At 62.5% G+C, this 10297-nt stretch overlaps 1 protein-coding gene across 4 annotated transcripts in view; it reads right to left on the bottom strand.

Moving 5' to 3' along the window:
• Positions 1-378: 378 nt before the first annotated feature.
• The window catches only part of OGDH (oxoglutarate dehydrogenase), a 34918-nt gene continuing 24999 nt past the window's right edge, over positions 379-10297 (bottom strand). For all 4 annotated transcript variants that reach the window (XM_086628179.1, XM_086628182.1, XM_086628180.1 and 1 more), the window contains 17 exons: positions 9774-9920; positions 9194-9284; positions 8036-8215; positions 6869-6997; positions 6194-6373; positions 5694-5846; positions 4944-5046; positions 4609-4737; positions 3545-3695; positions 3322-3449; positions 3058-3236; positions 2842-2913; positions 2238-2360; positions 1626-1698; positions 915-1078; positions 673-827; positions 379-586 (listed from right to left, as the gene is read on the bottom strand). In XM_086628179.1, the coding sequence (XP_086484305.1) occupies positions 466-586; positions 673-827; positions 915-1078; positions 1626-1698; positions 2238-2360; positions 2842-2913; positions 3058-3236; positions 3322-3449; positions 3545-3695; positions 4609-4737; positions 4944-5046; positions 5694-5846; positions 6194-6373; positions 6869-6997; positions 8036-8215; positions 9194-9284; positions 9774-9920 (2278 nt within the window). In that variant the 3' untranslated portion in view covers positions 379-465. The remainder of the gene's footprint in view (positions 587-672; positions 828-914; positions 1079-1625; positions 1699-2237; positions 2361-2841; positions 2914-3057; positions 3237-3321; positions 3450-3544; positions 3696-4608; positions 4738-4943; positions 5047-5693; positions 5847-6193; positions 6374-6868; positions 6998-8035; positions 8216-9193; positions 9285-9773; positions 9921-10297) is intronic.

Raw genomic sequence — 10297 nt, 5'->3', positions numbered from 1 at the left:
AGGCCGCGGTGCCGGCGCGGTAAGAGGGGGCCGGCGCTCCCCATGGATGGGCAAACCGCCGTGTGGGTGCCCTGGAAGCTGGGGGTGGGCTTGGGGTGGGGGGCCAGCACCCCGAGACCTGCCCGGGCCCGGCAGGGTGAGCAGCCTCCCCCTCTCCCTGCCCCGCACGAGGCAGCAGCTCTGGAGACAAGTACAACATCCCACGGGGAGGCGGCCGGACCCATCCCACGGGACACCCCCAGAGCAGAGCCCGGGATCCAGCCCCTCCCGGGGGACGGGGGTGCTGAGGGTCTCCCCCGGGGCGCAGGGGCAGCTCCCAGGGCGGCTGCACCACCGCTGGCCCCGGCGCGAGCCGGACAAGGACTGGAGGCGCCAGCGTGGGGTTTGACAAGGTCTGTAGTTAAGGAGGGAGGGGAGGGCGAGCGAGGGACGGACAGACGGACGGCGGGCGCATGCTGCTGGCGCCTAGGCCAGGTCCTTGAAGGCGTCGAGGTTGAAGGCCGTGTCCAGGAGCCGCTGCAGCTCCGTCAGGTGGGTCTTCTTGTTGCCCGTGGCAGGGGCAGCCGCTGGCTCCCGCCCTGCGTACCTGTGGGGGAGAAGGTGGGGAGTGAGGGGGGATCTGCACCCCCCAGACCCCCCCCACAGCATCACAGCCACCCCTCAAGTTCCCACCAGACGGGCTTGGCGCGGTTGATGGTGGTGCGGAGCCGGGGTTTGACATAGTCATAGTAGCCCTGGTTCTTGTGCTCCTCCTGGCACCACACCAGCTCGGCGCCCGGGTACTTCTGGGCTTCCCGCTGCAGCAGGTCGAAGGGGAACGGGGAGAGCTGCCGGCGAGACAGAACGGCGTCACAGCGGTGGCGTGGAGGTCACGGCACCCCCAGCCCGTGGGCTCAGCAGGGGGCAGAGCTCACCTGCTCCACCCTGGTGATGGCCACATCGGCCTCCATCTGCCGCGCCTTGCGCTCGCGGGTCAGGTCGTAGTAGACCTTGCCGGTGCAGAACAGCACCCGCTTCACCTGCTCGGGGCTCTGGGCCGCGGGGCCACTGTCGGGGATGACGCGGAGGAAGTGGGTGCCTGCCAAGGGAGAGGACGGCACCGTCACCCGCGGCAGCCCAGGGTACCACACCGGCAGCTGCCTGCACCCACATCCCATGCCAGCCCCTCCCGGGACCCCAGCCTGGGCAGCGAAACCAGAGAGGCAGAGCCAGACCAGCTGGTACCACATCCCACGGCTCTGTGGGACTGGCGTTTGCCAGACCCCGGCTGCACCACTCTGGTGGGAAGCAGCCGAGGATGGAGGAAGCGCCACGGCCAAGCCTGGAAAGCTGAGCCACATCTCTCCAGTGTGCCAGACTTGGCACTAACAAGGGGTGGTTCCAATTTGCTGCGTAGCCCGCCGCAGCTGGCACGCCCCAGCCACGGCTCGGAGCGGGCGATGGCACAGAGCTCTCCGCATGGGCTGCCCGCGATGCCGGTAGCGTCAGCCTCGCTCGGCCGCTCTCCGGCACGGGGAGCCCGCTGCCAGGCAGACTTTACCCGAGGTGGCCAGCTCCTGCCCTTCACCCTTCATCGCGCGGAGCGGCTTGGGGCGGGGAAACAAACACCTCCGCGCTGCCCGTACCTGGCAGCATGTCGTCGAAGCTGGAGCGGGCTTCGGGGTGACGCAGCAGCGACTTTGGAGTGAAGATTATCAGCTGGAGGGGGGCAGAAGAGGCAGAGCGAAGCGGTCAGCCCCACCAGAACCACCTCCGCTGCCAGCAAAGGCTGCGGCACCGACCTGCCCGTCCCACCTGCCCTCCCCTGCCCGAGCACAGGAGCAGCCGGGAGGGATTTGCTCCTCGCTCGCTGCGGCGCTCTGCCAGATTGGGCTCCGGTTTCTGACAGCACCAGCTTTCCCAGTCTGGGTTTCCCCTGGGGAAGAGGCTGCTGGGGACCTGCCTGCCCCGCGGCCAGAGCTGAAGGGGAATGCCCCCCAGCCCCAACATCTCTGACCTGCCCGTGGAGCGCAGGAGGCGGTTGCAGCCACCCCAGCTGGCACGAGCCGGCCGGCAGCACGCCCCGTACCGAGCCAGCCCCGACACCAGGAGGTCCTTGGCCCAGGCAGAGGCCAATCGCCCGCGTTTGCTGCCAAGGCGCAAGAACGAGGTGCCCGGCGTCCCGTCCCCAGGCTTGGCAGGGACACGGGGCTGCCCTGCCTTGGCACCGAGGTGGGCGTGGAGCTGCCAGCACTGACCGGTTTGCGGAAGGGCAGGAGGATCTGGCGCCGGAGGACGTGGAAGAAGTTGGCCGGAGTGGAGCAGTTCACGACAATCCAGTTGCAGTCGTAGAGCTGGCGCACGTCGAAGTCATCCAGTTTCTGCCTCAGCGGTCGCGGCCACGTCGAGAAACACAAAGTGTCTCTTGGCCCCGCGGCTCCGGCAGCAGCGGGGAGAGCAGCACCCACCCACCCCTCCCTCCCTCCCTCCCTCCTTTTTCCCTTCGGAGCACACAGAGACCCTGGAGGGGCTGCAGGGCTGTGACCCCACCTTGGGGTGGCCCCAGAAGCCCCCTCCCACACCGCTTTTGGGGACACCTCTGCCTCACCTTGCGCAGCAGCCCCAGGGGCAGCGGAGGTGCAGCCTGGGCACTGGGATCAGCCCCTCTCCCCGACCCCTCCGTGGCTGCAGCACGAGCCCAGGCCACCTCTGGCCCCTCGCTACCGGCTTCGTGACACCCACCCCAACCGCAGCGCTGTGCCGCGGCCACCCCGGTGTTATTGCCCCCCTCCCCATTTCCAGGCAGCGGCTGGATCCAGGACACAGGAGGGCCGGGCTGAGCTCAGCGCGGCCGTCACTCACGGGGAAGACGTCGGGATCATCGTTGCACATCTGCAAGAACCGCTCCGGGCGGGCGGAGGAGTGTTCCGGACCCTGCGAGGACCACGCGGGGACGAGTGAGCCGGGGGCGAGGCTGCCGCGAGAAGCCACACCACGAGCAGTGCCACCTGCTGCTGCTGCCCTCAGCTCTGCTGCCGGTGCGGCCGGTGGGTGCCCGCGAGTGCGGGGGTCCCTTACCATGCCCTCCATGCCGTGGGGAAGCAGCAGGACGATGCCGTTCTGCCTGACCCACTTGGCCTGCCCGGGACAGATGAACTGGTCGATGATGCACTGAGCGGTGTTGTGGAAGTCCCCGAACTGGGCTTCCCAAAGCACCAGGGCGTTGGGGCTGGCCATGGCGAAGCCCAGCTCGAATCCTGAGGGACAGGAGAAAAGCGAGAGGGTTACGCTCCCGGAGGGGCCTCATTCCCCCGGGCGATGGGCACAGAGCTCCTCGCTCACCCAGGACGCCGTACTCCGACAGGGAGCTGTTGCAGACGGTGTAAGGAGCCTGGTTGGGCCAGAGGTGGTTCATGGGAATGCAGGTCCTCTTGTCCACATTCTGGTCATGCAGGACGTGGTGACGATGGCTGGAAGAGAGGAAAGCGTTACTCAAGTGTCACCCTTCGGATCCCTTCCGGAAAGGCCAGAATCGCCTTTACAGCCACCAAAAGCACGGCTCTACCTGAACGTCCCCCTCTCCACGTCCTGGCCGCTCAGGCGGATGTGGATGCCCTCTTTGAGCAGGGAGCCGAATGCCATGTACTCTGCCAGGGCCCAGTCCACCGTCCGGTTCTTCACCATCTCCCCCCGGGTTTTCAGAATACGGCTCAAACCTGCCAGCACAGAAGATGGATCGTAGCCAGTGAGAGAGAGCGCTCCAGCAACACCATGTTTGTCCCACAACCTGCCCAGGGACTGACAGACTACGAATGCTTGGCGGCAGGGAATCCAGCAACAGATCCACCTCTGCCCCAGGGATGAACAAGGGACAAGGACTCAGGACTGCAGGGAAGGATCAGCTCCGAAGAAGAGCTGCTCCTTGGTTCACCTCCCTTAACCACAGCTCCCTCTTCTCATCGACTCCCAGAAGGGTCTGGGTTGGAAAGGACCTTCAAAAGTCAACTAGTCCAACCCCCCTGCCACGGGCAGGGACACCCTCCACTACACCAGGTTGCCCAAAGCCCCATCCAACCTGGCCTTGAACACTTCCGGGGATGGAACAGCCACAGCTTCTCTGGAAAACCTGTCCCAGTGTCTCAACACCCTCCTCATGTCCAATCTAAACTCCTGCTCTTCCTGTTTAAAACCCTTGCCCCTTCTCCAGGGTTTTTTACCAGGATTACTGCAGAATCTGGTAAAAAAAAAAAAATCTCCATGCCTTTCTTTATATACGGAAAGGCCACAGTAAGGTCTCCCCGGAGCCTTCTCTTCTCCAGGTTGAACCACCCCAACTCTCTCCACCTTTCTGCACAGGAGAGCTGTTCCAGCCCTTGGATCATTTTTGTGGCCTCTAACAGGTCCATGTCTTTCTTGTGCTGGGGACCCCAGAGCTGGACACAGTGCTGCGGGGGGGGGGGGGGTCTCAGGAGAGCCTAGTAGAGGGGGGAGAACCCCCTCCTTCAACCTGCTGGCCACACATCTTGAAGCACTGTAACAGATCCCTTCCTTCCAGGCAACGTTCCAGCCCTATTCCACATCTTCTCTGGAACAAACGCCCAGCCTGCCATAGCTTCCACAAGCCCCTACCCCCATGGATAGTGAAATCCTCCACTGGCACTGAGCTGGCCACTTGACCAATGTGTGTCAAGTCCTCTTCATTCAGGCCGGTGGAAGGGCAGGTCATGCTCCGGGGTTGGCCGTCCAGAGTGAAGAAACCTGCAGAAGGAGGAGCAGTGCACCATGTTGTGGGAGCCGTGCCCAGTTTCGTGTGAAGAGCTCAGGTCACGGACACCCTCAAGCAAGAGTGGGGATGCCAGCACCAACCCACCTTCCCGCCTGGGCGATTTACTAAAAAATAGCTGCCATGGCTCTGGAGAAGCCATTTTGGAGTAGGGACCTCCAAAATGTTGCCAGTGACTTACCGGGCCAGGGCGAGTCCAGCCAGTGCTTGATGTGCAAGATCTTTTCATCTTTGGATCTCGCATGGGCCTCCTCGCAGATCTTATCGTACTTGGCGATTTCCTCCTGGAAGGCAGAACCAGGAGGCGGAAAAGCATTAGCAAGGGGTTTCCAAAGAAGGGTGCTGAGCCTCGGGGCTTCGGCACGAGCTCGCCAAGGTGCTGGAGGGCACAGCTGGTCCCTGCAACAGGGGAGCCCCAGGGCTGTGCATCTCAACCTCAGAGAGCCATTCGAACCCACAGCTCACATTCAGCCCTAAAGATGCTGCAGTGGTACCGGGGCAAGGAGGAGCCAGCGGAGCAGCTGCCACGCTCGCTGCCAGGGTGGCAGAGCCGGGGCGGGGGACCTGCCCCAGACACCCCCCAGGCCACAGTGAGGCCGAGCGCTGCAGAGCCCGACTGTCCTGTGGGTCCCACCTGTGCCGCAGTGGCCCAGCACCGTGTGGCCTGCGCTGCCCTGGTCAATCCTTGAACTAGCTATTCCTGTGCTGGTCGGAGCTGGCACAGTCCAAGGAGGAGCCTCCACTCCTAACCCCGTCGCTGCCAGGTCTGCGACACTTGCCCAACCCCAGCACAGCTCTGCCACCTTTAGGTGACAGGCATGGGCGGAAACGGGCCCCATCGCATCGCTCACACCCAGGTCTGAACCAAACCAGTAGTTTTTCTCCGGAGATGCCGCCCACGGTTTTCCTCCCAGGTGCCAAGGGACAGTACCTCATACTCCGGCTGATTTACCACCCCCTGGGAAATCAGCAGCTCCGCGTATTTCTGCAGCACTGGCTTCTGTTTGCGGATCTGTTTGTACATCAGAGGCTGCGTGAACATGGGCTCGTCCATCTCGTTGTGACCGTTGCGCCTGTAACAAACCTGCCGGGAAGGGAAGGAGCCTTTGGAAGCTGCTGCTTGCACCCCACAGCTCCGAACGTGGTCCGAGATACCTGGGTCTCTGCAAGGAAGGGTCCGAAACAGCCCAGAAGGGACCCAAGTGTGTCCTCCCCAGCGCAGAAGGCTCCGTACGGAGACAGCGCCGCCTCTCCGAGTGCTATTACAGCCTCGTTGCCTTTACACCACCTCCTTCCTCCCCTCACGCCAACAGGGGCAGAGGAGCCCCGAGGAGAAACCTCAGCTTTCAGAAAACACCCCCTGAGAGGTACTGGTGGGCAGCCACGGCAGAGCCACCACTTTAGGATAAAGCCTCGTGCCACGTTTCTTACCAAATCCACCACCACGTCCTTATGGAAGGTGCTTCGCCACTCTGCCGCCACGTTGCAAACGTAGACAACAGCCTCCGGGTCGTCCGCATTGACGTGGAAAATGGGAGCGTTCACCACGCGAGCGACGTCGGTCGGGTACGGGGAGGAGCGGGCCATCCGGGGGTCCGTGGTGAAGCCAATCTGTAGCAGGTGAGAGGGAAGAGGAGCAGCACAGCAGTAAGGATTCGGAACGCGGCACATGCAGCTTCCAGGGCAGCTCGGCTGCTGCGGCTGAGCTGGGGGTTCCCCCATGGCTGAGCCACTCAGACGTGGCACAACCTGCCCATCTCCTGCACCTCAGGCACCACAGCCTGTCCCAGTCCCTGCACCTGGGCCGTCGTCCCACTGTGCCCACAGGGCTGGGCTGGTTCCAGGGAAACGACTCTGGTTTACGTGAAGGCAGAACGGAGCAGCCCTGCGTGATGGTGCACCACCTCTGCGCCAGGCTGGGCTCAAAAGCTGCTACAGACAAAAGCTGTTGAGCAGCTGGGTATAAAGTAGCCTCTGTTGACCCCAGGATTAGGGTGCATGCCAGGAACATTGGCTGGGAAACAGCTACCGCCTGCTGCCAGCTCCCACCCAAACCTGAGCCCGTCTGCAAGGGACCCCCAGGGCCGCAGGGGATTTGCTCCTCACCTGGTTGTTCACCACGACGTGGACGGTGCCGTGGGTGGTGTAGGAGGGCAGGTCGCTCAGGTGGAACGTCTCGTACACGATGCCCTGCCCAGCGAAAGCAGCATCTCCGTGCAGCAGGATGGACATCACCTGCAAGACGCGAAGCCGCGGCCGTCAGCAGGGGCTCCGCGGGGAAACAGCCCCAGTCGCATCCCCATGGGCCTTCAGTGTCCCGGACAGGACACGGAGCAGCTCATCAACGCGTCCAGAGCTTTCTCGGGGATCAAAGTGGAGCTGGCCATGGTTGGCACAACCACTGGGGAGAAGGCTGTGGCCACCGGTTCCGCCCCAGAGCAGGGGTGGCACACTCGGGGTGTCTCCATCGGGCAGCGGGACGGCACCTGGCACGCAGCGGCTGGGAGGTGGGTCCCGTTCCCAAAACCACACACATCTCAAAGCAAGGCCTTTTTCTAACTGGGGGAAGATGAGGAAAAACGCCCCTTTCCCCCACACTTTCACCCCAGGAGACCTCTGGGCAGGAGCCGGGCCAGGAGCTCACTCCGGCTGCGGCGACATTGTTTTGCCGTGGCACCCAGGGTGGCTGAGGACACCGCCTGTCAGACGAGGACAGAGTTTGTCTATTTATAGCCAGCCCTTGGGGTGGAGGAGGAAGGGAAGCACTTTTGATCTCACCCCTCCACTTCTTGGTGTTGGAGACATGTCTGTGATGAATCGCACTGCAAACATCTCCCCCCTCAGCCCCTTCCCCCCCTGCTCTCCCACCCGGCTGCGGAGAGCTGCCTCCTGCTGCCGGCTCCAGCCTGCCCCAGTCCCAGGAACGGTTATCCCTGGTCACTTTGAGATCCTTCAGCTTGAGGCTCCTACTGTGGAGCCCTCCGAGCTGTGATGCTGGAGTTGGCTTTCCAAAGCTCCTCTCGTTATCCTGCTTTCCAACGAACTTCGTTCGGGCGTCCGCTGCTCCCTACAGCCCAGCTGAGCCGGTCGTTTAGAGATGCAGGAAGATGCAGCGGGAGCCTGGGGTGGGCGAGCCTGTACCCAAGTTATCCCCAAAGACAGCGGGGAAGGATGGGTGGGCAAAGTCAGGCGAAGGGACACAACAAAAAAAACCAGCTGGTTTTCTGCGCTTTCTCACCAAACCCCATCCAGCCTGGTCTCAGCACTGCTCACCTTCTTCCCTTCCGTGTCTCCGCAGTAAAACTGCTCTGCTTTCGTCTTGCCTTGCACAACGGGATCAGCTGCCTCCAAGTGAGAAGGATTTGCCACCAAGGAAAGGGTGATGTTCCTGTCAGTGACGCGGTTAATCCGACGGTGGTACATTCCCAGGTGGTACTTCACGTCACCGGAGCCCTGATGGGAAGGGAGAGGAGAGGACAGTCACCCCCAGGAACAGGAGCAGCTTTTGGGGCATGGAAGGAGACCCGAGGCAGGGCGGCGTTGACCCCAGGGGCTGGAAAAAGGAGGCATTTCCTGGAGGCACTGGCAGGAAGCAGCAGGCACTCACTTTAGGAGCTGAGCTGGCATTCAGCAAAGCAGAATTAGCCTGATCCAGGTGACAAACTGTCCACGAACCTCAGACACGCATCAAGCCCATCTAGGTGAGGTCACAGGTGCAGGGGAAGAAGCAAGAGTGGTGGGTTTGGAGAAGACACTGGGAAACAGACCCAGGCTAACGCTGCCCTGAGCTCTGCCCGCGCGGTGGCACTACGGCTGTCCCTGGCACCACTCGCGACACGCTGCAGTTCCCGGTCGAGGCGCCCCAACACCCCAGGCTGCTGCTTGCTCACCTCGAGAGCCCACCTGAAGGGCACGGCAGGATAAAGCCAGCCCAGCCCCGCTTTCCAAAAGCCAAACCATCCCAGCGTAGGATGCTGGGAGCTTTGGAGCATGAATGCGTCACAGCGACGGAGCCTGCGGCACACGGGGCTTTCGGAGTGGCTTTAGGTTCCCATGTGGGGACTCAGGGCTGCTGCAAGGGTACAAGCCAACCTCTGCTCCTGTCCACCTTCACCCCACCTCGTTGTTCACCCCAAGGCCACCTTCTGCCCACGGACGGCCACTGACTGCCCAGCCTGTGCTGGAGACACCAGCAGCAGCCAGGGCACGGGTCACCCCCCAGGACAGGCAAGGACAGACCAGCGCTGGCACCACCATGAAGGTTTCGGCTGCAGGAGCACGCATGCAAGGTGTAAATCCTTGTGACACCGATGCCACCAAGTGACACCACAAGCAGTGGCACAATCCAGCTCACGCTGCGTGGCTGCAGCCTGCGGGGTCTGCGTGGGGACAGGTGACGGCAGCCTGCTACGGGCGGAGGAGGAGACTCACCTCATCAGCAGCCTCCAGCTTGGAGTCAAACTGGCAGAAGATCTGCTCCAGCTCTTTCCTGATCACGTTGGCGAGGACATTCAGGCGTCCCCTGCAAAAGCAAGACTGTTGCTGGCAACCAGCTGTGCCAGCCTGGCATCGAGTGCCGACAGTGACGTGCCATCCACTGCCACCGTCACACACAGGCGATGCGATAACCCACACCCGCCGTGGCAGCTGTAGGGTCAACCGGGGAGAGGGCTCTGCAGTTTCACCCGAGGGAGCTGCAGACCCCTGAGCACAGGGACAGACCGATCACCACCACAATCCGACAGCTGCCCCGGAGCGGGCAGGCTGAATCCTGCTCTGGGATTCCAGCTCCGCAGCTCCAGCCACCACCCCTGTCCAGATGGATTTACAAATGAGCTGAAGCTGAAACACCGTAATGAGCGGAGAGCAGCCAAGGCCTGAGCTCTCCAGCTATGGAGACCAGCCAAGACCAGTTAGGTGATGGCAGAAACCAGTGTATCCTGCGATACCGAACCCCAGCAGCATCCCGCACCTCCACGCCCCACGCACCACCACACAGAGGCAGGGTTACCTGTGGGGCATCCCCATGATCACGTAATCCACTCCCTTCTCACTCGACTTATCAATAATGGTCTTTAAGGCTGGGATCAGCACTTCGCAGCCCTCCAGACCGAAACGCTTCTCCGAAGACCATTTCCGATGGAGGAACTCCTCAAACCTGGAAGGCAAAGGGAGAGAGGGATCAGTGCCAGAGCAACAGCCGGGGGCAGAAACCAGAGAAAGGATGGGGACTGCACCGAGGGAGCCACGGCACCAAGTGATGCTTAAGCGGGCACCGTGCAGCAGCCCGACAGCCTTCCCGGCCACCCCAGTCCCCTCCTGCAGAGCCCAGCTGGCCGCTCCCCCACCCCGACACTGTGCTGCACTTAAGCCTTATTCTTAGACCTTTTCTTTCAGGATCATCCACGTTTTCGGGCTCTTTGCCAGCACCTGAGCCTGCCAGCCCAGCAGCTCACTGGCGTCATCCTGCTGATTAAGCTGACTGCGACAGATGACGTCAAGAGATGACTCAGGTGGTGACCACGTCGGTCTGGC

Source organism: Tauraco erythrolophus, chromosome 29, assembly GCF_009769465.1.
Source record: "Tauraco erythrolophus isolate bTauEry1 chromosome 29, bTauEry1.pri, whole genome shotgun sequence".
Taxonomy (NCBI): Eukaryota; Metazoa; Chordata; class Aves; order Musophagiformes; family Musophagidae; genus Tauraco; species Tauraco erythrolophus.
This window is presented reverse-complemented; position numbering and strand designations above follow the sequence as displayed.